Below are 24,599 nucleotides of genomic sequence, written 5' to 3'. Positions count from 1 at the left end.
AAACACTACCACCCATCTGGTTTTGTGGTCTGTCCTTGCACCAGAAATGAGGCAGGAAAGGACTGAATTAGTCATTTGTCTTTGCAAGCCACTTCAGATCCCAGAGTTTCATGTGCCCTGTGTTTGATGAGCGTAGCTAGTCCCTCTCGCAGGCATTTGTTTACTCCACAGAAATGCTAAAAGCAGCTTGCTCAGTTGGCAGCTGAGTCAGGAACAGCAAAAGCCTGAACGGAGGTTAACTGCCAGGGCAGCGTGCTGGCAGACCTCGCTTCTCACTGGGATCAAGTGATGCGAGGGCTTATTTCATTCTGGATCCTACGAGTTAAAGATTCCAGGACAATGAAGTAGTTGTTGATTATCTTGCACGGGCACATAAACCACAAGTTCTGCAACTGAAGTTGCCAAGGGGAGGCACATTCCCTGCGGGCAGGTGGAGTCACCAGCATCATTCCTAATGCTGGCAGGGAGTGCCAGCAGCAGCGCCGCATCAGGGGATCTCAAGACCATGTTTAGTTACTGTGCTTAAAGTTATGAAGCTGTAATGGTGGAGAGAAACCTTAGAAGAGATCAGACATGCTGCATTCATAGGACAGGCTGATATTAATACGGAAAAGCTACCAATCTGGTAAGAGGGACACAGCATTGACGGGACAGTCACATTAACCTGATGGGAGGGGAAAACTTTTACAAAATCAACAGCCTTTCTTCTTAACCTCTTTCCTTCCTTGGAAATAATTTCTTCTGTTCCCCAACTTAACCTTTACTGACATTTCTGCTGAAGGCAGAGGGGCGGCTGGTGAAAGTTTCTGCCATGTGCTGGAACACTTGGGTCCAGCCAGAACAAAGTGCTCCAAATCCAGCTCCAGCAACTCACAAAAGGGCTCCTGTTCAGCAGAAGTCACAGCCGCCCATTCATCCTCGAGCCAATGAAGCAGGACTTCGATACACAAGGCAACTGCCAGGGAAGGAAGGGATGAAGCAAGGGCAACAGCACTTGCACAGATGATGTGAGGAACATCTTGAAGGAGACATTGCAGAGCATGTAATGCAGGCCTGTGCTGAAAGCTGCAGACAGAAGAACCACCATAGGCAGGAAGAGCAATCTCACTCCTTTTTACCACTGAGGTGCTCATGGCAGAACGCAGAGGGTTCCCCAGGGGATCCTGGGGTTTTCAAGGAATCCTTCTGGGGTTTCAAGTGAAGGTGCCTCAGGATGGCTAGCAGAGAGGCCAGAACATCCACTGGCCACCTTGGGAAGGCAGACTTTCTTGGGATAGGTTACCAACATGATTCAGCTGATGTGCTGATCACTTTTCTCATGGCAAAAACAGTACTCATTTCTCCAGGGTGTAGTGAATTTGGAGAAGGAGAAAATAACATTTAGGTGCTAGAAAATTAGAGAGACCCCAGTTCTATCCATCTGCTGCACTTCAAGGGATTTGAAAGCATCCTCCTCCAGTTACACCTTTTTACTCAGAAGGGGAGTCATCCTTAACCCAGGGACTTCTGTCCAACTCCCTCAGCTCATTTTATACCCAAGCACAGACATCCACCTGGTCCCAACTTCTTCAGCCAATGCCTGCTGCAGGTTTCACCGACAGGAGGAACTTCCAACACCTAATGGGAACAGGAACCCCTTTCTGGGCACAGACTGTCTGCTTCCCAGGGAGGATTCGATCAAGAGCTTCCCTGCCAGCAGCCTGATGATTCCAGATACGAAGCACTTCCCTAAACTCATAACACTAAGCTGCAACCACCCTGTCTCGATTGAATTTCTTTCCCTATATATCATCAGCAGGATTTGTTTCATGCCCCTGGATTAGAATGAAGCTGTTATTGCAGCTGCTTTTTGCTCAAGCTCCCCAACCTTAAAACTGACGAGGGCATATGCTAGCCTCTAAGCTTTCATATAGAAAAAACTCCCCATGCCACATCATGCCAGAACTTGTCAGTGAGGAGCATGCAAATCTATCTCCTGTGACATAGAAGGCCAGAGAAGAGAGGGAAGCTGGCCTTTAGGGTGCTGCTTTAGAGGTGCAAAAATCACCCTTAACTGCAGTAAAACTAAAATAAAAGCTCACTTACACCATGAGGTACTGCATGTGGAACCCAGAAGTGTACAGCGCCTGTATTAGTCTCATCCAGCTCAGCCATTTTGGGCAGAGTATCCTCCAAAAGCTACCGAAACTTGTGCTCATTTGTACTGCTCCCCCTATTCCCCTTTTAAGAAAGGACAATAAAACACTGCCATAGTTGCTTAGAGAGATCACTAACATGACTCTGCACAGGAGCTTCTAAATACATCCTGACAGCAGAAATGTAGGCTTGGACCTGAGATGCGAGAGAAGGGTCTGTCCTCCAGCCATGATAAAACCGAGGGAGGGCATCCGGGCTGTGGTTCTACACTGTCGCTCATCTCAGGGCAAACCAAGAGGTTTCTGTCCCTTCCAACCTTTGTTTGGAACACCCATGTGTCCCCACAGATTCCCTACAGTGACACCCATCCCACCCTTCTGTAGCCATACTCTGGCTCTGTGAAAAGATATTTTTCTTTAAATCTCTTGGCAGCATGTTTTGTCTTATACCATTGGGCCAGATGTCTGGTTTAGAGCACAGCCATACATCTGGGTGAGCCAGTACAACCATAAAGAAAAACTCTAGCAGGAGAAGCAAAAGTAGGGAATTCGAGCTGGGCTTCCTATGGAAGCAGCACAGCAGAACCTCAACAAATACCAGTTTTTAAAAACCGCCAGAAGGAACCAAGTCAGTCCTACCTGCAGCTGGTTACTGCTGACAGCACTTGTGGATGACTCTCCCAAGAAGCAAGACAGACATCAAAACTCAGAAGTATTTTCCGTATTCATCCTTCAGCGGATCTCTCTGAACACAGAAGGAGTTGTACAGTCTCCTCCCGGTCAGTTCACCACTCTTGGCCTATTTACAAGTCCCATTACAAGGTCTGAATGCCCTGACTTCATCCATGAGATTGCACGTAGTTTCCTTACCAAAGGGGATGGGAAAGCATTTGGCTCAAACCACTTCTGATACTCTGCCCAAAACATTAGGCCAACTTTTCCTAGTGCTCCAGCATGTGACAGCAAACTGCTGTAACATACACAAAAGGCAACCAAAGCCAGGCGGATAATACCACATTCATCTAGTCACTGGATACAAGACAACTTGCAGCAAGAGGAACAAAGGCAGCTATCACATATGAAAGGCACCATTAAAACCAGCATGCCTGAAATTCAGCCTTTCCGCTGCCCTGAAAAGCCCTTCTTGAGAGCCTGCAAGGATTAGAGTACTTCTCTTCTGACCAAAGGCTCCTCCAGAACTCTTCAAGTAACATCTAGAAGCCCAGCCTCCCAGATCAAGGGCCAAGAAGCAATTCAAAGCCATGCTTCAGCCTGCTCCTTGTCTTGGGATTGAGTCGCTGCCTTTGATGCTCCAGGACCTTTCTGATCCAGAGGTGGGAAAATTCTCCAACACCCCAATTAAGTGAATCCCTCACTCAGCCCGTTTAATTTTTTGCCAAAACGACCCTGCTACTCCCTAAACGCATCATATTCTCCCCCAACAGCATATACCTCGCATTTCCTACTTATCTAGGTCTGCTTCCACATGCCCTTCTGGCATCTGACCCCAACTACTGCGAAAGCTGGAAACGTTTGCTTTTGTCCCCAGTGTAATAAAGCAGATTTCAAAGCTGATCCACCCTTCCAGAGCAGTTATGAAACTCACGTGCAGAAAAAAGCAACCTGTAATGCAGTGACAGAAAGCAAGGATGAACACCACAAAACAGAAAAATAGTCAGTGCTAAACACAAAAGAAAGAGAAAAATAGTCAGTGTCTCATTTCCTGCTGGGGTTGAGAAGCCTGAGGTCCCCGAGAGGACAAGCAGCAGGTGAAGGATGGCATGGGGCCCTGTCAAAGCTCAGCTGCTCCTGCAGTATAGGGAGACCTGCCAGCTGGGGACACTGCCACACATGCCCTAGGGATCACTCCGAGATGTTCTGGAAAACAGCTGGTACCCTCTGGAGAAGCGGGGCAAACAATTGTGTCCCTTTCTCAAGGTCCACCACGAAGAGCAACAGGAGATAAGAAATGCAAGAGATGAGAAATATATTGGCTGGGCTCTTCCCCTTAGGAGCAGCTCTTCACCTCCACCAGATTGAAGGCTCCACTGCATTCGTCATGGTGCAAATTGCATTTAAAAGAACGGACAAGTCCTGGAAAATGAGAAAACTCAACTGCATCCTTGGATTTCTCCCACTAAAACAGTGGAAAGGGCTCTAGGTTTTTTTTACAAACACAGCAGCACTTTCCACAGACTGCAAAACCTGAAGTCACAGCTATTATTTTTCTAGCTGTACATTAAAAGACAGGACTCTGCTCCGGATCCTTAATAGGCTAAAGATGCTTCCTGCAACCTCTCCATGAAGTGGGGCTTAGATGGCCTACAGTACCGACATCTTCAGGTGTTCAGGGGAAAAGATCTGCATCAAGAAGAAGCAGATGCATTTCTTTGAGATTTTATTTAATCTGACACATCTTCACTCATATTAATCAAGCCTAGACATGGTAGCCAGAGAAAGGAGCAAAGCAGTCAGGAACAGCTCACACTTGAATAACCAGCAATAGCTGCACACTGAAAAGATAGCCTGAAAGCTTCTGCTTCAATGGCTGTCACCCAAGGACTATTCCTGGCCGAGACTGCAAAGCACCAACTTGACAAGCATCCTAACTTTGCCTCCGGCAGCGAGTGGCTTTGGCAAATGCTGGTGGGAAAACAATGACCTCTTGTGCCACCCTATACAAGTTAGGAGTGCGGCGGGACTCAAGGAATGAAAGCTATCGTGCTGCAAGGAGGGAAGAAAAAAGAGCTGCAGGTCTTATAGGGCAGTCGATGAGGCATCACATCAAGTCCTCATTATCCTCTGTTCATCCTCAAAGTGAGATGTTTCCAGGTTTAGAGTCCAAACTAAATCCTTCCAAATTCCTGCTCAGGACTTTTGAATAAAGCAAGAGATGTTTTTCTGCTAAACAAATCTTTTGTTATTGTTGTTGAATTAAAGCCAAAAAGCCCAGCAATAGCCCAACACAAGAGACAAGGTGTTCCCAGATCCTTTGTAAAGCACAAAAGTCCCTCAGGGAGAAGAGAAACTAGTTGGATACTTAACCTGGCTATATAGTGGATTTTCAGTCAGTTCTAGAAAGGGTCTTGTTCTACACGTGTTTGTTTTCCTCCTTTGTTAGTTTACATCTCAAATTAGCTTTAATACACAATGGGATGTTGATTTTAAGACCAGGATAGCAGGGCCAATCATCTGCCGATACAAACATGCAACGCCAGCAGGTCTTCAAATTCAGCTGGATGGAGACTACGGTTCATTTAAATGCTTGCCTTGGTTCATCTCACTTGTAACAACACGGCACAGCCTTCCACCCCTCTGCATTCGACTGTGCACAAGATTTGCTTATTTTCTAAGTTAACAGAGTACGTCCTTGCAATCTCTTAGTTGTCAAAATAGCAGAGCTGCCCTTCCTCCGTGTACATTTTGTACAGGAACATTTAGATCTCTCCTTTATAAAAAGTGATGATTACCAGGAAACAAAACAATTGCAATCCCGACCCCAGCCACCCCACCCAACAAAGTTTAATTGTTCTAGTTACTCTTTGCCCTCTATTTTTTCCTTAAATGCATCTAAGCAAACAGCTCTTTTTGGATGGTCACTTACCTCTTGTTTTCCTATCCACTGCAACTGGCTTTTTAGTTTCTGCTGTAAGCAACAGCTCGTAAGGGTGTTCCTCTTCCTCAGCTCCACTTCCCCTGCTCTTTCCTCGTGCAACAGAGGCCTAATGAAAAACAGCATAATGTAGTGCTCCACAAAGCAATGCTATTTATCCCAGCAATAAAGCACAAGGCCTCTTTATGCCATGGTTTAAGCAAGGAATTGGCAGAGGCAACACCTTCTCTGTGGAGTGTGATCCAAAGTGTAATACTCTTTTCTTTTTTTCACCCTCAAAAACCAGATCCCCTTTATTTTCTAGTATTTAAGGTTGCTGACAGCTTTCTAGCACTGAACAACTGATTCACTGCGCAAGGTCTGCAGACAGCCTGGACGGGGGAAAAGAGCTGAGACCGTTATTCCTGTTCATCCCAACTCAGACTTAGTGTTGCTATTGGAATTTGCATCGTCATTCACTATTTAGTTGCTGGCCCTATTAGGACATGGCTGGGAAAAAAAAAAAGCCCAAATCCCAGCCACCTTCTCAGATCTAGCATTTCTAACCTCAGGATGCACAGCGTATGTAGGACTAAAGAGCCCTCAGGCAACGCTGTGTAAACTCAGTTTAACCTCAGGATGTGCAGCAGCAATTGTGCTCATTTAAATCCCAAAAAGCCTCTGATTAGAGCTTGTTTGTAATATTGGCAGACCCTCCAGCAAGCTGCTCTGGAAAGCCACCAGCCATGTGCAGGGATGCGGTCTTGATGCAGGATCCAAATGAGTCTTGCTGCAGACGTGCACGTGTTAGTCTACCCCAATGCCAAGGATGACAGGCATCCCATATCCTTAGAGAGCCACGGTGCCATTCCAGTACTAATGGGGCTAAACTGGGCTTGGTGGCACTGTGCCTGCATGGTCAGCTGCCTTTCAGCACCATCTCCTGGCCAGACCCTGGCAGGTTGGTGCAACTCTGTCCCAGGAGCCATGTGTGCCTACAGCCAACCGCTGTGGGGTCAAATCCAGGCCAGAAAGCGAGTGATCCCTACTGGCTGCCTCGACAGGGAAGAACAGGTCTGAACAGAACATTCCCCCAAGGAGGACTCTCATACTGCTCAGACTCCTGGAGCTGCCGCCGTCTAGACAGCGGACTAAGCGTCACCTCTAATTTCTTCCCCAAAGTGAAAGCATCAGAGTTGCTTCAAGGACAAGTAGGTACCTACCTGACTGCAATCCAGCCAGGACCCCTGGAAGCTTAGGGAGCCTTGGAAAGACAGATAGGAGTCAGCAGTGCAGACAGGAGTCCTACATCTGTGTGCTGTTTCTGCATAAGCCCAGCTGGCTTTTAGATCAACTTTCTCAATGGGAGGAAACGGGCCATGTCCAGCAAAGAAAGTATTTATACTACCTGCTTCAAGCATGAGCTGTCAGGCAGACCTGCTCCTCTTCAGGTAAAGGAGCTCATAATGAACAAATTAAGGAAAAAAACAAACAAACAAACTTCTGACCAGATGGTGGCACAAAAACATCAGACCGGAACAGTAGGTAACAGGCTCTCTCGCCAGAGATCTTGGAAAAATACCGCGCAGCAGCAGCCGCCTGTCGTAACAGTTGTAGCCTGGACCTCAAGCCAGGCGTTAGTATACTCCTAAGACTCCTGCAGATGATGATTATTGTGCTGTCCTCTTTCAAATGCGCTGAACGCATTCGAAGGCAGTAGCTGCCTAGCAGCACAAAATTCCCACCTTTTGCTTTGTAAACTTTTGTGCATGCATTTATAGGCCTGGTTACACTCTGTTTTCTCCATCTCTCATCCTTCCAAGCTTTAAATATAATTTCAGGTTCAAATTCACTCAAAATGAAGACCACTGTTTGCTGGAGAACCATGCTTGCTCTGTAGGCTCTGCAACCAGGAGTAACAAAATCAAAATAAAACTTTCTTCCAATTCGTTTTTCATTTATTTATACATGTTGGCTAGCATGTGTAAATATTCCCTATTAGCAAAGCCAAAAAATAAGGCGCTGTTAATAATGAGCATGCTCTTGAAAGTGTATTTAATCCACAGCAGTGGACTTCGAAAGACTTTTTAAAGGGTAACTCAGCTCCTTTCTCTCTCCTCCCCCAGCAGAGCTGCAGACCAAACTGCTGAAACAATCACGGTACCTTGTCTTTTGTCTGTACTTCCTTTCCAGAGATGAAACAAATGAAATTGAAGTTTAATTTGACAGCACAGACTCTTATTCAGCTACAAACCCAGAAGGTTTCTGCAGATAGTGAAAGGCAACACTCAAGCACCTCCAAACAATCAGCTCTTTTGCCTGTTTGTACTAATGTTTTTCCATGATGAAAGTTAAAAAGTTTCTTGTTTATACACATCTGCTTTGACTGATAGCCCCATCTTGGCAAGGGAATAAAAAGACTACTTTTGAAACTAGAGCTTGGCCCAGCCCCAGAATATTCAATGACTAACTGTCCTGGCTTTAATTGAGAGCAGGTCTAGAGGATGGCAATCAGGATGCTGCAACGAGATGTTTACAGCATTCCCTAAGCGTATTCCTGTTCACGCCTGCCCAACCCAGAGAAAACATGTACTGAGATGATAAATAATGGGCAAGAGTCAGAAAAGCAGAGCACCCCAGAAGCAGCAAGCAAAGAAGAAGAAACTGCCTTATCGGTACATCTAGAAGGTCATTTCCAGGCAGCGACACACGCTGCCTAGAAGTTATATCAATGAAATTGGTTGCAAATCAAGATCTCCCCAGTGAGTCACTTTGTGTACAAGTCTATTTGCCAGCAAGATTTCCTTTAACAGATCATGTTTCCAAAGCCATTCATGGCAGGACAACGCAGCAGGTGTTTTATAATTGAATATGGCAAGATAACTCAGTGGGATCAGTCAATGCATGTTTCCCTCCCTCGTGTTTATCATTATGAACAAGTTCTGCTTCCCAATGATGCCATGACCTGCTATGCAGCTCTCTTCTGCCCAGAGCCGGCCACGGGACTGGTTATCACACACTGCAAAACCGTTTTAACAGCAGTGGAAAGATCAGTCCACAATTTCACGTTTCAATTTTACTGTTTATGCACTGTTTGGAGCTTTATTCTCTCTATAAAACGTCAGTTCTATTAAAGCAAATAACGTTTACTCATGTCTCACGTAGATTTGACATACTTGAGAAAACAGATCACATTTATCTGAACTTCAGCAGATCGACACATTCACAGCAAAGCATCTGGTGACGTGCAGTCTATTCCGGCAGCTCGAGGCAGCACACACTCCACTTTTACATACAACCTACTGCATTTGGAAAAGCAAAGAAATGCACAAGATTTGGTTTTGCTGTGAAGATTTTCCTGGGTGTCAGTGGAAGTTGCCATGGCAACACACCCCATACACAGGTCTCCCGGAGAGCCATCACACCTGAAGTTCACAGGCAGGTGAATAAAAATGAGCAACAGGAAGCCCAGGAGCAACAATGCAGATTAGGAGAGACCTAGTTTCATCGAAAAGCAGCTCACACGCATTGACCTCTGCAGAAGACAGCTTTAACATATGCTGGGCCAGATTCTCAGCTGAATTCAAGCCCCTGATCCCTGTACACGTCAGTGGGACCCACAAGCCCACGCATCTCCTCCACAGCTGGAAGCTAAGAGGAAGCAGGAAGCAACGGCCCTCTGCATTTCAGTCTCAAGTGAAGATGCATTTGGTGGGATCATTACAAGTGGGAAACAGTCCACATCACAACGTGATTCAGAAAAATCTCTTCCTAAGGGAATTCTCAGCCAAGAATAGGAAAGTAAGGCTAAAGGTCAATGCAGAGGTGCCCTGGAAGAACCGCACAAAGGAAGTTCCCATGACAAGTGACAGCAGCAATGCTGGAGTAAAAGAAAACTTCACATTCACAACCCGATTTGCAAGGAAGGTAATATCATAGTCGGCTCCTCTCAAATTATTAAAACTGTTCTTTAAACCATATTCTTATAAAACATCCCAGACCAAGTCCCACGTACCTCACAGGAAGCGCCATGGCCTATCTTCTTCTCCACATGCTGATCCTCTTCTTCATCAGGTGGAGGCTTGGCAGGCGGCGGTGGACGTTCTCTCTGCAGTTTAGAAGACCACTGTCAACTGCGTTCTGTTCAAGCACATCCCCTTCTGCTTCCAACAACTTCCACTACCATCCATACTGCTGTGAATGCAGCATGGTAACGACCTCCTCAAATTAATCTGGGTGGAGCAGAAGTTCAGCCCTAACAGCAGAGCTTAGCAGTGGCTGCTGCCTTTCCTCCTCCTCTTCCTCTCCAGCAGGATACCTATTTGGGCAGAGAGCCCTTTCTGCAGATTCGGGGTACTGCAGTCCTGTGGACGCACTGTTGCTGCTAACAGACCACCCACTTCCGCTCCGCATCTCAGACCCACGTGAGCACCGACTGTGCTTTCAGGAGAATGAAGCTGCTGGGGTGGAAGGTGCTGTTTACACAGGTTTATTGCTTCCTTACTCAAGGCAGTTCATTCAGACCAGACTGGTAATCTCAATGGCACAGCATTACGCAGTGAAGGTCAGTAACAAACTTGTGCAAATAGGAAGAAAGGGAAGACTCAGCACATGTGTCTTAATGACACAGTAACATAAGTGATTCCAGAGGCACCTTTTATAGTGAAAACCCCTAGAGATCAAGAGACAATGCTGCACTGCATTCCTCAAATATCCCAAGATGGTCTGTGGGCAGCAAGAGCTGCACTGCCCTGTCTTCATGCAGAGCTAAACACATCTCAGGGCCATCTCCCGCCCTGCAGCAGCTCCATCTAATGGCAAAGGGAAAGATGGCAGAAGCAAACCGTTCACTCAAAACACTCGACAAGTTTTGGGAGAAACTCCAGCAAGCTCCTGGAGCACGTGTCTCTTCTCCCTTTTCACTGCATTTCAGCCTCTCGTCTTTTCTTATTTCTGATAGGACTGAGCTTATTTCACATCAGGCGCAATTAACACAGAACAGTACATAGATGGGTATAAGCCACCAAGGTTTAGTTAATAACAGAATAGTGCACCTTATACTGCATCCCCTAAAGAGAGACGGGGCTGAAATGCCAGTCATCTAAAGCTTTTGTCTCTACTATATTTGCTAACAGTACAGGAAAAAGGATGTGCCTCTGCAGAGAGAGAGGAAGCATGGTTATAGTACCACCAGCAGTTTAATTGTTCATCGCTGCTTTGCCTTTTGTCCAAAAATACATCCACGGAGCAGGGTTTGTAAAACCGACCAGAAAACAAACCCCGATGCTGACGCAGCATGCTGCAAAGCCACGTTCCATCTGCCCCATAGCAGTGTTGCCACTATTTGCTAAGGGGGCAGCACATGCAACTAACGGAAGGCGAGGAAGAGTTCTTTGGAGACAGTTCCAGGAGCTTTGCATCACCTTGTAAAGCCTTGAGTACCCTCTACAGATGTCTGCAATACACACAAACCCCACTTCCGCTGCCAACTAGTTTCCAACAGGATATTCTTAAAGATAATTTCTTGAGAACCTTCTCTTGGGCAAAGCAGAGAGCAAGATTGATCAGAAAAATGCTCCACACAAACGTTTCCAAGGCTTTCTTCTAGACAAAGAAGTTTGCCCTAAGTGCAATGTCCTGACAAACCAAAACTTGCAGGCACCGGTATTCAATGGCCAGAAAACAGAAGGATGCCATACTAGGTGAAAATCAGGCATGTAGAAGTGGCTACTTGGGGGCAACATAACAGAGGTTATGTGAATGGGCCAGTGAAAAAGGAGGGGTACCTGCCTGCTCTAATCAATGTCAGGGATGGGTTTAAAGATTTCCTCTAGCTGGCAGCCTGCTGCAAATATCATGAAAATGGAGCTAAGGCAAGCAGAGATGAACACACATAGCTACGTACAGGCCTGACTCCTGCTGCTTTCAGACCAGTTGATTCCGCTTCCTTATTCACAGACTCTCGATCTGAAGATCTTCCACTGGCAAGGCTGTCCAGGGAGTGGCAGGACGTTGCATTGTATAAAGCTTCATATGGGCTCTCCTCTTCTGGGTTCACATCAAAATCTATGATCAGTTCTGTCACTGCTTTCTCCACGTCACCTGTGAGAGGAAGAGAGAAACAAGAGCATCACTCAGGGCTTCTGCCCTCAGTTCTTCGGAGGAACAAGAGTGCTAGTGACCGCTGTGTTGCGCAGAAGCCTACCCTGAGATATCCGGCACACGGGATCAGTGGCTGGAACAAGTGGTGCTTGAAGAGTCTTCTCTGCAGCTTTGGCACTTTTCTTCCCAATCGTGTAATCTGCAATGAGGTGGGGCAGCAGGGTCAGTTTATGTCAATCTACTTTTATGGCCACTTCAGCATATGGTATGTCCTCCCTTGTGAATGGAAGGCCAACTGTCAGCTTATTAAGTCTCCAGAAGAATAACCAAAGTACATTATTAAAACTTGCAGCTCATATCCCAGAATAGAAGCAGGCAGCCTCTTTAATCATATGCATGAGGTTAAGGATGGTTCTTTGAACTTTTACAGAGTCTTTAATCAGAAAGCTGCAAAATGCTCCTGTATGGACACAACGTCATGGAGCAGATTACTTCATGTTGTATACACAAGCTACATCACTATACAGAGAAGTAGTCTGGTCTTCTGGAGTCATAAGACAGAGAAATCAATTCTAGCTGTGGTCCCCTAACCATGGGCAAAGCCAGAAACATTAAGCTTACGTGAATAAAATCAGACAGCAACATCTCATGCAGGAGCAAACTAACAGTATTTACCTGCAAGAACTTCAGTTTTAAAGCCCACCTTTGTCTTCAATTTCAGACTAGAGATAATGCCTACCAGCCTCACAGGCAAAGCTTAAAGTCTGCAAAGTGCTTTGAACCTATAAAGTTCTCAAATACTAAGCATGAATAATGCACACCAGTTGCATATGCTTCTGATCTTTCTCCCCACAGCTGAGAGGAAATTGAGACAGCATAATTACAAGGTATGAATTTAGCTAAGATGCCACATTTAATTCGCTAACTTGGACAGACACAATGGGCCAAGCTGCTTTATAAACCACAAGTAATCAAGGCCTTTTCTGTAAATCTCATCTGCAAAATCCATGCCCAAGCTTCACAATGAAGCGAGGAGTAGGATGTAAGATCTGTGGATGACTATTTGCCTGCACAGACACATAAAGGATAGCTAATCCAAACCCATTTCTAAAGCTATTACTTTGCATTCTGCAAGCAGATTTAGGCTGTCCTTAATTTTAATTAACTTCTAAAGTGAGTTAAACAAAGCTCAATTAAGCCCATTTAAACTGTAAAAGTCATGCCACACTCCTTCAGCAAAGGAGCTAATCCCCCTAAATCCCCCCGGAAGTCCCCCTGCAAACATTTGGTCTGGAGACAGTTCATCGAAGCATTTAACCATCATTCCTTCCACCACCTGCAAGATTATCACCAAGGGACCAGACCTGGCCTGAAGCTGCTTTGCTTTCAGCACTTTCCAGGACTAGAGAACAAAATCCTGTACTTGCACTGGCACAGTTAGCACCCCAAACTTTTCCCTCCTGCCCATGCACAGAGCTACATCACTTACCTTCAATAAGTGCAGCTATGTGTTGGCTTTTCTGAGAAGGAAGTTCCCTCACAATATCCAGAGCTGTCAGGCCTCTGTTATCCTTTATGTTCACATCAATACCTATGGCAATAGGTGTACAGAAGGCAAAAGCAAGGATATTTTCTAACTATGTGCAAATTCATGTCTTTGATCGAGTCAGATCCAACATTTGTGACCATCACTGGGGGGAGCTAAAAATTGCTCTAGAGAGGCAGATCTAAAGTCAAACATCTCTCCTGTAACCCCCTCCGAGGAGCTTTGATAGCTGGAGAAACATGCTGCCACGATAAAGGGGTTTCCTCAAGTTCTGGGTGAAGGGATCACCACGTTATTGCTTCAAAAGGGGATCATTCTCTCACCTGCAGCCAGCAATATCTGTACCACATCTGTCTTGCCAAACAAAGCAGCTTCGTGCAAAGCACTGCCTTTTTCAGTCTGCAAATTAAATGGAAAAATAGCATGACGGTAGACAGTGGGGAATGGTGATGGAGGCGTGTTTTAGAAGGTTACAGAAGCAATAAATATATGGCATCATGTACAAAGTGTGGGCAACAATATCTACAACTGAGGACAGACTATCAATATTATTACAGCACTGAGAATGCGGAATGGAAAATGGGGATGGTGTCTTCAGAGAGTCATGTGAGCCCAGGTTAGAGACCAAGAAAAGCCTTTCCACAGCTCAGCAAGAGGTCATGTCCTGAAAAGGAAGGACAAGACCACCACACAGAGAATACTGCTGTGAAAACAGCATATTCACAAGTGGCTTGATAAGAAGAGAGACACAGCTTGCCTCCGTCACTATCAAGAGCTCATAGTATTGCAGGGCAGAATAACTTAGGCGAAAGGGCTTTTTTCCTCCCTCACTACGTGTCTGGGGCTCTGTCCAACTAACGAGCAGGCGCAAAGCATGCACAGCACCAGAATCCTTCTGAGCAGCTTCTCAGAGCAACCAAGAGCTGAACATACAGCCCAGAGCAAAACAAAGCTATCGTTCATCTTTCATCAATGGGATGAAACTCCTCTGGGAAGAGGGTTTGGTGGAGCTCTTTATCGTGACTACAGGGGTTCTCCGTCCCCCAGCAATCAGACCAGCCCTTCACACACAGACACAAGAGATACCTGATAGTTGCTATCCATGCCGGCATCCAGGAGGACATGGACTACAGTTTTGTGACCGTTCCTAGCTGCCAAGTGCAGGGGAGTGTGTTTCTTAGTGTTGCAGCTTAAAAGATTGGGGTGAGCATTCAAGAGCATCTTCACGACTTCCAGCCTCCCATAGAGCGCGGCCAGGTCCAGAGGAGTCTCAAACTTGTTATTGCGCATGGTGGGGTCGGTCAGCTCCTCCAGAAGGACCTTCACCACCTCTGTGTGGCCGTACTGCGCAGCGCAGTGCAGCGCCGTCTCGTTGTCGTTGTTCTGGGAGGGGGTCACAAATGCCAGCGTGTCAGAAACAGGGGAGAACAGAGCTGCTCCATGCCTCACTCAAACCATTGAGGTTTAAATGCAAAAACAAGACAAAAAAAAAAAGCAGTCGGGAAGCAGAGAGCCCAGTTTGAAACAGAGCCTGGAACAGTGTTTCCACCACCTCACTAGCCATTTACCAGGCACAGACATATCCCCCTCCCCCCCACCCCACCCCAGGAACTCATCAACTGACCCACCCAGTAAAAGCTTCAAAAACATTCAGAACAATAAGCTTTACGCAGATATGGGAAATCTGCTCTATGGGAAATAGGTGCTATATATGGAATAGCTTGCTTTCAAAGCACTGAGGTCAAAAATCAAGGGACCACGCTCAAGTTTAAGGGATTGTTGAGCTACATCTGGATTCCCATTAATTCTGCTAGCACTTGGGGAAAGCAGTCTGTTATTTGTTGGCAGCATCCCACACTTTGAGGTGCCACAAAAATAAAAGGCTGCAATATACGATGGGCAAACTGCACCATGAATTCTATCTGCTGTAGCTTAATCGTCATAATTTTAGATTTAAACTTCAATTGTTTCAAATCCTACTTATCCTGATTATAACAGTCATTCCACCTTTGCAATTCTGAAGCTCGCAAGCTGGCAGGTTTAGAGAAAGGGTGCATTAAGTTATGGGCAGTTTGTGAATTAGAAAGCAGTGCAATTAGATTACTCCACTAACAAGCCCTTGTCGTCAAGGTCTCAGGTTGACTGAGGGAAGAGATGTCCAAGCGACAAGAGAACACCTCCACAGTGAAAGCCAGATCCAATTAATGCATGCGGCATCTGTCAGGTTAAAAATCAGCAATGCAAAGCACTGAAAGACAAGCAACCTAACACATTTCACTTGCAGGTGCAAAATAGAAACATCACCAGATTTAAAAGAGCCTTTTCTCAAATTAAATTCACCTCAAGTGTCTAGTTTTATTACTATGTGTTATACACAGAGGGATTTCTGTTAAAGGACTTTAGAAACAAATACTTATCTAACAATCTGACCAAAAAAAAACTTTAGTACAAACTGTTACAGACTTCAACTTTAGCTGAAATAATCATGGTTGAAGTTGTCATTTTAAGAACAGTTCCCATTAAAAATCACCAGAGAACGTACTTGCCTCGATGGAGTTAGTAGTACTACTTTAGAAACTGAATTTGATCAAAATACCTTCCCTTTTGCTTTGAGAGCACATGCGCTTTTTTGGATACGAGCTTGTAGAACAGTCAATATTTTGCACCATTTCTCAACCACACTGCAGAACTTGCTCTATTGTACAAGTACTTTAATCCTGTTACCCTGTTAAGTCATTCTAGGGATTACAGGAGTCATGCATGCAAACCTCCATTTGTTTTTATCTGGCATTTGCATCATTTTTCAGCCATGTGAAAAGCATAAGGGAAGCGAGAAGTTCTGGAGAGGCTCTGCAGCTGCAACTTGTATAAAAGCAAAGAGTAAGGAGGCAGGAAGCAACAGCCACATGCAGAAGTGAGGTATTTATGAAGGTAAGGAAAGCATAGCATCACTGTTAGCACAGAAGTTCAAAGTCAAACACAGGCTCTATGCTTGGAGCAGCAGAGGCAGCCATGGTGAAGGAAGGCACACACAAGTGGACAGAAGTTATTGTAGAATAAAGTAGTCTGCACATAAAATACACATATGGAGTGAGAAGGGGAGAGAATGGAGAACTACAGAGATTACACCTATCAATCAGCTTAAGCTGCTGGTCCCGAGGCATTTAAAAGGTTGGTGAATCGCATTATTCTTATTTGACAGGGAAGGGAGCCCAGGTGTCAGTGAGCCTGTGCTGCAGCCTGACCGAGGCCCTCAGCATGCTCTGCAGCATGAGGGAGGCTTGCTGCCGACTTCTGCAGAAAGAGAAGATAACCCCTGCCCCTCTGGAGCAGCAGGTACCTGCCAAAGAGCCATGGGGGGCATGCAGTGCTCATGCCTCACTAGCCCTGGCAACCAGGGATTTCCACTGCCAGGGCTGTCCCTCTCTCATCCCTCCCTGGCACAGAGAACATAATCCCTCAAGGGTGCTTTAAAGCACACAGCCACTCCAAACACCTGCCTGATGGCTCAGAAATGGGAACACAACATCCTTTAACAACATAATTGTAGGAGACTTCCCTCATCTGTACTGCAATTTAGTGTAATTTTCCTTAAGCAGGTCAGGGCTCTGATGCTTGGGGTGAAATCCCCAGACTTTCCTCCTGCAGTAGAGATCCCCAGGTGATAAACTCCCCTCAATCATTACAGCAAATCTTTCCCCATCACAGATTATGTACTGGAAACTCCAATTATCACATAAGCCTTTATTGCCTCCATTCTGGGAGAGTTTTCAGCAGCCAAAAACACTAGAGCCCTTCCAGGCAAGGGAGTTTGCCTCCCTTCCCCACATCGCCTCTCCAAGCACAAACCAGAGTGGAGCCTGAACAATGAGCATGAGCGCTCAGACATACATATTTATCAGAGATGGAAAAAGAAAATTCCTCTCCAGTAGCCAGAAGGCAGATTGGTTCAAATCTCAAAACTTCTTCAAACAGAGCACTCAACAGGGCCCAGGGCTGCGTTCCTGCAGGAATCCTAGCATCCCCCTGCCAATTCACAGTTGGGAGTGAGAAGCGGGGCTCATTTGATGCCACCTACAGACCACAAAACAGGAACACAAGCAGAAATACCTCTGCTTTCATATGGGCTCCATCAAATTTCTCAAGCCCTGGTAACTAGATAGCACATACCACAGCCCTTATGCTCCTCATCAGATGCTAAAATGGAGAATCTACAGCCCCTTAAAGTGTATCTGTCTGCACCGCTGTTCCTAACATATCATTAAAAGGGCTTTGATTGAAGAAAGGGAGACTTGGTGTAAGGGAAAGTTTCTAGCCTGCAAAGATTTGAATGGTCAAATAAAACGCCAAGGGAGGCTAGAGAGCTGTCCCTCTCTGGGGTTTCTGAGGAGCTTCTAGGCAAACACTAGTCAGGAATGGCTTAGGTAGACCTGATCCTGCCTCAGGGCTGGGGAAAGAGGCTATATGACCCTTCAGTCCCATCCAACGTACTTCTAAGATTCATTTGTAGGATTTCCGTCAGTGTGTGTGTCTAACAGAGGCTTGCCCTATTAAAAACCTGCTATTTTGCTCCAGTGACACATCTGATCCTAAAGCACAGAACAGGGATGTCCCTCCCACTGGCATGCACTCCAAAAACTTTCAGTTAAAGGCAGGCCGAAATGAAAGAGGAAAAAAAAAAACCCAAAACATTAAGCAAGAGCCAAACTTCACCAGGAGGTGACACCCAAGGCACATCACATCCTTGGGCACAAAGCAGGCCAGAAGCGTTGGCTGGAGCTGCCTGGTCAGTTGTACCATCTCCTTTCCTCCTTTTGCAGCACACGATTTCCATCGGTATCCCACACAGCACTGCCAGGAGCAGAGCAAGGACGGACAGCCCTCCTTCCTTCCTACAGGTGCCCAACAATGCCAAACACACTTCAGGAAAAAAAATAAAATAAAAATTATCCCCATATGTCCAACAAGCTTTTGGGAGCCCTGTGGGCGGGTTCGCTCCCCAGTTTCATTTACAGATTCCAGATGGTAGGCTTCTACTTTTCTCAGCAGCCCGTTTAGATTTATAGCACTTTAAACCTAATCTGCATGATTCATTTGCTTCCAATTAAAAAAAAGACAAAGCTGGTTTGTGCAGTGCACAAACCTGAGCTATGTGACAGCTTTTTCTCCTTTGGCTCTGCTCAACCAGTTGGTTTCTTCATACGAATTAAATAACCAAATTCAAGGTAGCAGGAGTTACTGAAGCAAAGTTGCTGCTCCATCTCTTAACTTTGCTTTTGTCATTTGCTTTTCACAAGTCCATCAGGCCTGTCACAGACATATTACAGGGACCTCCTATTGAACAAAAGATGTTGAAAAGGAAGAGGCATAAAAAGCTGTTAACTATTTCTTTAACGTTTAGGAGACCAAGCAGCTTCTGGCTTTCTTATCTCTTCCTCAACAGGACATTAAATTGTAGTCCAGCTATATATAAATGCTTTCCCCCTCTTCTAAATATCCCAAAATGTCTGGAAAGATGAAACATCTTGCCTCAATTGTTTCTATATGACATCCCATCCTGCATGGGAGCCGAGAAGCTGGAAGCACCGACTAAGCAAGGACTCTTTGGGTTCTCCCACCTGCAGCCAGGCTATTGAGAAAACATCAAGGTTTGCATGCCAGGTATGATTCCACATGCTCTTCAAACTTGGTCAGAAACTGGTGGAAAGCTGGTTAGAACTTGCAATGAACCTAACAGGTTGTGTATAAATCATATCTCTCTCTTCTTAAAACCAAGGCAAAGATTTCAAAAACATTATAGCCTTGATCTCAAGAGCACTACAGCCACCTTGAAAACTGAACTGAGAGTTTAAAATAATGCACTTGTTCAAAAATATAAAATCCAAAATAGAATACTTAAAAATCCACAAGTGAGCGAGCTCAATTTCATCTTTATATTCCTTCTTCATTCAACATTTTAATGCTGGAGAGTGTAAGATTTTACTGTGTTATTGACAACGTTTTGGAAAGCTCCTTTCAGGCAGCTTGACTGACATGTTTTCACAGAAGACATTTGTTGCTGTAAAATTCCCATCTGGATTTTTGTCACAATCACCAATACAGATGAGCTTCATGTAAATATATTTGTGCTTAAAGAGGAATGCACTGGAGTATTTCCTGAAATAGAAGTCTGCAAAACCAAACATAATTCTGAGTGGTTAGCAAGCTCAGGAATTTTGAATGTGTGGTTTTAAGGTACTGCAGATCAAGCAGAGTGGAAGTTTTAACTAAACTTTGAGAGACAGAAATCTGCCATGGGTGGCTGGATGCAAAATAATCGGCTGGAAGCAACTGTGGTGTGGTGGCTTACAGCAGAAGTATCTCATGATAAATCAGCAGACTATTATACCATCAATGAAAAACCGTGTCTGAGAGAACACCACCAGGAACTTTCTTATCTGGTTCCTCAATTGCTCAGCCTTAGTGCATCGTAAGTGCTGATGTCATGCCTTTTTGTAGCTCAAGAACAACCAAAAGCAAGAGAGAAGCAAAACAGGCAAGAAAACAGGAACAGAAGACTAGGGCTGAAGGCTCACACGACACAACAGACTTAACATCAAAAAAAGAGAGACTGATGCAATAAGCAGGACATGAAGGACTTGGAAAAGGAGGCAGGGACATTACTGCCTTCCCTTCTCCCCACCACCACTGAAAGAATTAACTGTCCATTCAAACGACAAATACAGCATTATGCATTTTGTAGGAGAAAAGGTGTGAAAATTTACTCCAAGCAGCCCGCAGAGGAAATGCATCCATGTTTAAGCAGGAAAAAAAATATCCTTCTATTTGTATTTATCAGCAACATTAGCACATGAAACAAAACCTAAAGTGTTTTAATTGAAATAACATTACCTTTTGGAAGTCATCCAGCCAAACCAAGCAAACTGAGCATCACCGTGAGTCCTACAAGGCTAAGCAACGAAGGAGCCCCCAGGAAAGTAAGGAAAAGCTTCCCTTAAATTATGTTTCTATAACTGCTTTGAAGAAAGAAACCCACAGTAAATAAATGGTCGCATTTTCCTTTTCCCCAAGCAGCTGCAAACTGAACAGGTATTATTGCAACTGGATGACATTGCACCTGGAAGCACGCGAGTGCAGCTTGGAGTAGTGATGCAGTGGAATGCTGACAGCAAAGTACACACCTTGGCATTGATATATGGGTCAAAGGGGCCGTACTTTTTGAGTTCTTTGATCTCAAGAGCATTCTACAAAAAGGAAGAGGAAAAAGAAAAAAAATGTGATAATGAAATGGGTGAGATATAGCAACAAAGCAATGGGTGACTCCCAAGGGGTGGAAGTGACAGAACACAGCATCTTGTTCCAGTCAGAGCCACTAACAGCAGAAGCCATTCCAGCTGCCGATTCCTGTAACTTGAACCACTGTGCATTTCATTTACAAGACTCCAAACACCAGCGGCACAGGCTATTCGGCTGACTTCTCTCATTTAAAATGGTTCCTACTAAACAGACATTAATGAAACATTACCTGAAAGGATTACACTAAGCTTTTAATCTTTTGCAAAGGTTTCCCCTGCACCTGTCCTACTCAGAGCAGAACAGTTTACACTCAGGGCTCTCAGTCACTTCTTATCAGATTGATTGTAAACAGCTAACTACACTTATCAAATCTATTTCAACAGACTGAATGCCTGCAGCTGTGCCTGGAGACATTAATACACACAGCCCCAAACTGGAAAACTATCAATGAAGACATTAAAACACACAATCTTAGTTATTTCTGCTCAATTGAGGGGTGGCAGTGAATAGCATTACCACCATATTTTTCATTTTGCGATGCTTTAGAAGCAACTATTTAGCCTTGGAGCAGCCTTGTGCATCAAGTTAGCCATCCTACACCGAGGAACAGAAAACTTAAGCGTGACACTGGGGTTTCCACAAAGTATGGCTGGAAGCAGAATTGGGACTTCTGAACCCAACGCTGAAGGGAGTTTGCTCCTCAGCCTCTGAAAAGCATTCACAGGTCAGCAGGTCAAAATTAAACAGCAGAAACTCACAGTTCCCAGCTGCTCATCTTGACTTTGACAGATTTTGCAAAAGTTGAGCCACGAGTATTTGACCTACTTGTGAATTAACTTCTGAATGAATATACATTTTTAGCCTTGTGGTACTAAGGCAGACAAACTTATTTTCATCCTCCTGGATGAAAATCCAAGTGGTTTAGGAGTTGATTCACAGGGACATTATATATTCCTGCCTCAGGGGCAGAACAACCAAGGGCTTTTGTAGCTTTAACCATCTGATTTGGATCTGTTACTGCATGTCTGCCCGAGCTCCCTCAGCCATAAGTGGTTCAGTAACACTGCTCAGCTGGCCTCGCTCAGTAAACCAGTTCCCTTATCCAAAACTCTTAAACAAAAGAAATATTTGGGTCTTCCAGCAGTAGTGTTTCAAAAGTTCCCTGGAATTGTAAGATACCTGCTGACTTCCATGAGGAAGTTACATGGGAGCCATCCCTGCAAGATGGACACAGCAGCCGCTGTACAGAATAGCTGCCTCCTACAAATCAATCCCTCAGCATCCTAGCCCAAAAACTATCAGCCTGACAAAGGGAAGAAATCCACTAGATTTTTTTTTTCTTGCCCAACTGAGAAAATAATTCTTTAAGATTCAGCTAGGGATTTACCTGGGGGCAAGTAGGGCTAAAATTATCTTACCATTTACAAATTAGTTAACTGGAGCAAGTGCTAAGAGACAAGCCAGGAGAGTAGCTAAGAGAGCATGGCCAAACAAAGACTAAAAGCTGCTTTGATTAGTTCCCAAAGAAGGGAGCCAACATATCCTTTGACAGAACTAGAAACCTTCTCAGCTATCCAGCAACTGAAAGGAAAAACTAGGGGTTAGTTTTAGAAGCCCCGCACAAAAGCAGGAGACCGCTTCCTAGGTGTTGAGTGGTTCTCATATTTAGATATCTCTATATAAACATAACTTACTCATTCAACCACTAACTCAGAACTGGAGGTATTGCTTTAGGCAGCGCCCTTCTTATCCCATTAGCAAGTAGGACTTTATAAAGTAGTAGCAATGGTTGGGAGGGGTCAGGAGTCAGCTGAAGTAGTCTCTCTCCATCTGAGGGAAGCAATTCACCAATATATTAGAGAAAAATACACAGACCTGCTCATTCACTTTAGTATGCGAAGGTCCTTGGTGGATGAGGAGCTTCACTATATCTGCATCTCCTTTCCAGGCTGCCAGGTGAAGAGGGTAACAGCCTTTACAGTCTGCTACGTTGGTTAGTGCGTCATTCCTCAGCAGAACTTCCACAACATCCCTGCAAGAGAAGGAAACTTGAGTCCACAAGATGTTCAGTCCTTGTTACAGGGCTTACATTCTGCAGTATTTGACAAAGAGTTAATTTGAACAGGAGTATTTCAGAGATCCTCTTGAAATGTGATTTTAAAGCGTTCCTATTAAATGCTGCCTGAGGAAACAAAAAAAAAAAAAAAAAAAGACTGCTGAGATGAGCTCAGGAAAGATCTATGTTACCTTCATACTAATGGAGCTGAATAGGGACTGAAGTCATCCGCAAGCCACTCTGGTGAAAAGTGAATTGCACCGGCACAATGAAGATGAATAAGGATTTTAACTCTATTCAATTTCTCAATCTCTTAAGCAGCAATGAACAATACAAGATTCGCCACACCAAAGACTGGAGTTACTTAAAAATGTAATAATGCGTGAAAGCAAATTTTAAGTGGTGCAGGCACAGCAACACGTTGGACACCAGACAGACTGCAGAGGACTGTTACTGGAGAAGCCACCTCTAATATGTTGTTATATCTTATCCAAATTGCTTATAAATAAAAGGGGGGTTGAAAACCTCACTGTTTCGCCCAAATTTTTAAAGAGATGTACGATCATACTGTGCAGCAGCCAATGCCTCTGTAGCTTCACTGCACGGATGTTCTTCACTTTTTGTCCTGAAGATGGTGTAGTGTTGCACCATCGCCACATTTTCAATGGAAACAGCATTAGACTGGTGAATGAATTACACAGAAACCGTGGCTTGTAAAGCACATAGTATCCCCTATGATCAAAGGCATTGTAAGATGACTCACTTATGACCATTCAAAGCAGCATGGTGCAGTGGAGTGTATCCAGTACTGTCAACGCAGTTCACATTTGGCCCTCTCCAGATGCTGCAAGACAGAAAACGTACAGGGAACACTTAGGCATACACCAAACAGACAGACAGCTGGCAAGGACAAGTTTCAGCGGAGTTCTCACACCAAGTTGGTTATCTGGAAGCAAACCAGTGGCTGGACAGCTGTGGTTAAGAGCAGCAATACAGAGAACAGACTGCACAGCGCTGCGTCGAGCAGAGGGGTTAGTGTCACAAAGCACACAGATGGCACAGGGATTCACTACTCGATGCTTTATCGGACCAGCCTGGTTTTAAATCAGAGCTCCCACATTCTCCTGCTACTAGACATCTTTCAGCCACACATGTGCTCGCCAAAAAGCATCTTCAGAGGAACACGTGTCTATTAAAGTTAACCACAAGAGACAGTAAACCATCAACCCACCGCTAATTCACACCCCTCGGAAGGATTTTGATGGGTCTGGGAAACCCTCTTCCCTCCATGGCAAGAGTCACTAGGGGTGTAAGTTGAAGACTGTGGGATGCAGAGTCTGCTCTTGGTCACCAGTGTGATTCCACACTGATTTCATACTGTCCAAAAATCATTTCCATCTGACAGCTGTTGGCAGTCCGTATGAGAGTAGGTGGTCTTGGAGCACTTCTGAGAATATTAACTTCCCTCCCTGGTTCAAAAGTCGAACACCAAGGATTTATGGATTAACCCTGGAGAGGATTAATCTCCCCTCTAACCCCTGCAAGGTGTCCTATTTAAAACAGCGGAGAAAGGCCTGCATACGAAGCCAGCACTGCTCTTGAGTTTGCTGTTCAGGAGTTTGGTTCCTACTGCCACCCCCACCAGTGCTACCAGCCTCTCCCAGAAAGGGCACGTGAACACAAATCGGTATGTCCTTAGAAGTAAATTGAAACTGTCCACCTTTCCTGAAGGCAGCCCCCTCCGTTACAACCCATTATTCCTATGCTTGCCTGTTTTAAACTTAATACTCTCAAGAATTATACGGGATTTATTATAAGCCTGGACAATCAAGCTTTTGCTAATACAGTACACCTTCCTCCTTTGTTTTCTTT

At 44.9% G+C, this 24,599-nt stretch overlaps 1 protein-coding gene across 9 annotated transcripts in view; it reads right to left on the bottom strand.

Moving 5' to 3' along the window:
- Positions 1–24,599, bottom strand: part of ANKS1A (ankyrin repeat and sterile alpha motif domain containing 1A) — a 106,846-nt gene that overhangs the window by 56,394 nt on the left and 25,853 nt on the right. For 4 of the 9 annotated variants that reach the window (XM_054803514.1, XM_054803515.1, XM_054803517.1 and 1 more), the window contains exons 2-11: positions 23,491–23,571; positions 22,547–22,703; positions 20,557–20,619; positions 14,462–14,758; positions 13,699–13,774; positions 13,319–13,420; positions 11,933–12,028; positions 11,633–11,829; positions 9,743–9,835; positions 5,740–5,857 (exon numbers count right to left, since the gene is read on the bottom strand). In XM_054803514.1, the coding sequence (XP_054659489.1) occupies positions 5,740–5,857; positions 9,743–9,835; positions 11,633–11,829; positions 11,933–12,028; positions 13,319–13,420; positions 13,699–13,774; positions 14,462–14,758; positions 20,557–20,619; positions 22,547–22,703; positions 23,491–23,571 (1,280 nt within the window). Of the gene's footprint in view, positions 1–2,774; positions 2,936–5,739; positions 5,858–9,742; positions 9,836–11,632; positions 11,830–11,932; positions 12,029–13,318; positions 13,421–13,698; positions 13,775–14,461; positions 14,759–20,556; positions 20,620–22,546; positions 22,704–23,490; positions 23,572–24,599 lie in introns of those variants that run through there. The other 5 variants (XM_054803516.1, XM_054803524.1, XM_054803520.1 and 2 more) reach the window with 4 other exon arrangements.

Source organism: Grus americana, chromosome 25 (genome assembly GCF_028858705.1).
Source record: "Grus americana isolate bGruAme1 chromosome 25, bGruAme1.mat, whole genome shotgun sequence".
Classification (NCBI taxonomy): Eukaryota; Metazoa; Chordata; class Aves; order Gruiformes; family Gruidae; genus Grus; species Grus americana.
Note: the sequence above shows the minus strand (reverse complement) of the source record. Positions and strands in the feature narration are given on the sequence as shown.